This window comes from Pseudomyrmex gracilis, unplaced genomic scaffold, assembly GCF_002006095.1.
Source record: "Pseudomyrmex gracilis isolate BER0280 unplaced genomic scaffold, ASM200609v1 scaffold_378, whole genome shotgun sequence".
NCBI lineage: Eukaryota > Metazoa > Arthropoda > Insecta > Hymenoptera > Formicidae > Pseudomyrmex > Pseudomyrmex gracilis.
In genome coordinates this window covers 96,195-99,132 of record NW_018020962.1, presented here as the reverse complement: position 1 = coordinate 99,132, position 2,938 = coordinate 96,195, and the positions used below count along the sequence as shown (strand labels likewise).

General features: G+C 41.5%; 1 protein-coding gene across 1 annotated transcript in view; it reads left to right on the top strand.

Moving 5' to 3' along the window:
* Nucleotides 1-2,268: 2,268 nt before the first annotated feature.
* Nucleotides 2,269-2,938, top strand: part of LOC109860407 (neuropeptide SIFamide receptor-like) — a 15,859-nt gene continuing 15,189 nt past the window's right edge. Inside the window, exons 1-2 of the mRNA XM_020439468.1 lie at nt 2,269-2,365; nt 2,438-2,744. Of these exons, the coding sequence (XP_020295057.1) occupies nt 2,269-2,365; nt 2,438-2,744 (404 nt within the window). The remainder of the gene's footprint in view (nt 2,366-2,437; nt 2,745-2,938) is intronic.

The following is a 2,938-nucleotide window of genomic DNA, read 5'->3' as shown; positions in this document are numbered from 1 at the left end:
TAATTGAACCGTGTCTAAAATTCTGTGTCTATTTGCAACGTGTCTAATTGCAACGTGTCCAATTGAACGGTGTCTAAGTGCACCGCTCCCCTAAATTTAAGGTAGTGTTCGACGCATCAAGCAAAACTTCCAGTAGCGTTTCTCTAAATGACGTCTTAAAAGTGGGGCCAGTATTGCAACAAGATTTATTTTTAATATTGCTTAGGTTCAGAAGCTTCAAGTACATGATGACAGCTGATATAGCCAAGATGTACAGACAGATACTTCATTCACCAACTTCCTTCCCTCCGCATTGATCTTCTTATCCTTAGACTTTTTCCTTACCCCTTCCCCTTTTTCCTCTTCCTCCACCGCTTCTCCTCCTTCTTCACCCGTTCTAGCATTAAAATCCCCTCCTAATATCACTTTCACACCTTCCTCTTTTCTTTCCATAAACCTCCTCAGCTTCTCCCACATTCTCTCCCTTTCCTCGCTGATATACACTCCTACCACCTTCCACCATCCATTCCCTATTTTTATGTTTTTCACCAATATCCCTTCCTTTTCTTTCCAGTTTTTCTCCTCTCTCGACTCTAACTCCTTTTTCACCCCCATCATCATACCCCCTTTTGCTCTCCCTTTTTTATTCTTTTTCTTTGCCCATTGTACTTTCCAAGAAAACTCTTCTGGCAACTTCTTTCTCATCCTTTCCCATCCTTTCTCATTCACCCACGTTTCCATTAAAATTATTATATCCCACTCTTTTAATCCCTCCCAAAAATCTTTATCCTTATTACTGAATCCCGCCACATTCCAAAACGCTATTTTCTTTTTCTTTTTTTCCCCTATTCTTCTTCTATCCACCTTTTCTCCTTCTTCTACTCCTTTCTCCATATCCCCTCCTTCCCTCACCCTTTTTCTTCTTATTTTTTCTTCTCTCCACCCACCGCCTCCCTCCGTTCCCCCGACTGATTCTCTACCCCTTTCTGCCCACTCCACTCCAACTTATTCATTTTTTCTATTTCTCCTTTCTCTTCCACCCATCTCCACCAATCACCTTCTATTCTTATTCTATCTCCCTCCACTCACACCTTCTTTCCTTTACTCCTTTCCTCTACTGCTATTCTCCCCAGTTTTCTTCTTATTTCTCTCTCTTTCCTTCGTCCAATCCTCATCAATCCATATCTTTTTTCTTTTTAGGCACTTTTTTCTTCTCCAGATTTTCTTCTTATCCTCCTCCTTCCTTAACTTTATCCATACCATATCTCCTTTCCCCCCTGTCCCTATATTCAACCTTTTCATTTCCGCGTCTTGTATCTCCACTCCTATTTCTTTCCAAATTTTTTCTACTCCCCACCTCCAATCACCCTTTTCCTTTTGTACCCCCTTGATCACCAAATTCTTTCTTCTCCTCTCCTCCCTCTCTCTCTACTCTAAATTCCTCTCAATCTGTTGCACTCTTCCTTCCAACACCTCCTCCTTCTCGCCATTCTCCCCACTCCCCTTCTCACCTCTCATTCCCGTTTCTTTCTTCTGTCTATTCTTTAATTTTTCTTCTAATTTTTTTACTTTCTCCATCGAATCCTCCTTTTCTCCTTGTATCTTCTCCTCTCTTCTTTTCCATTCCACTATTTCACTTTCCATCAATTCCATCTTTCTCGCAAACTTTTCCAACTCTTTCTTCATATTTCTTAATTCCTCCCACATAAACCCACCCTCTCCCCTCTCCCCCTCGCCCTCTACTTTTTCCCTCTCCTCTCCCCCCTGCTCCACCTTGTCTCTTATTTCCCGTGGTAATCTCTGCACCTTCTTGCTACTTCTAAAACTTCTCTCTTTTTTCTCTTCTCCTTTTTCACTACATTCCTCTCCCGATTCCCTCTTTTTTTTCAACCATTTCTCCATTACTAATCCTTCACTTACCGTTCTTTCCCTTTTACCTCCTTCCATTTCTTTCCACATTTCCCCCTTACCTTTCTTCTTACCTATACCTTCCGCCATTTTTATCTCCTCCAAACTCCCTAGAAATCCCTTCAACCCGAACGCACCTTACTACACTTTCTATACTTTCTACACCTTTCACTCTCCACACTACAATCGCTTCTTTCGCTCTCATACACGCTTCCTCCAAATCCTAACCTCACTCCCTCTCTTACTTCTACCTTTCGCTCTCTCTACTCTCTTTCTCTCACCCTTCACCTCACCTTCACGCGCACCGCACCCCTCACCGCCAACACTCAACCACTCCACACACTTAACCGACTCTCAAACACCACACAATCCACCTTTTCTATGACTCTATATATCACACTGACTTGCTATAATCACCACCGGAAACGGAAGTCCTACAGACAGATACTTATAGAAGATAATCAAACGGCGTTGCAATGTATTGTTTGAAGAGATAAGCCTACAAAAGATATAAGAACTTACAAATTATTAATCTTAACTTATGGAACAGCTCCAGCGTCGTTTGTAGCAACAAAGGTAATTTATCAGCTCCTTAAGCTAGAAGAGAAGCAGTTTCCTAAGAGTGCCGCAGTGGCGCGTAGAGACTTCTACATGGACGATCTTATCACGAGAGCAAGTTCATTAGAAGAAGCCCTAATTTGTAATCAAGTGTCAGTCCTACTTTCAAAAGGAGGATTCGTGCTCAGAAAATGGGCTTCCAATAATGTAGAGTTATTGAAAGGTGTATTGGAGCAGATAACAGACAACGCTATTCTAGAATTGGACAAGGATGACGCTGCTAAAACTTTAAGTGTCAAGTAGAATTATGCAAAGGATGTCTTCCAATATTCTATTAAAATAACACACCTTACTATCTCTTATACAAAAAGATTGATGTTATCAAGCACAGCACAGATATTTGGGCGTGTTCCGTTTGACCACAGTACGATTCGACACCGATCGATTCGACACCAAATTATTGGACACAGATTTATTCGACACCGTACGATTC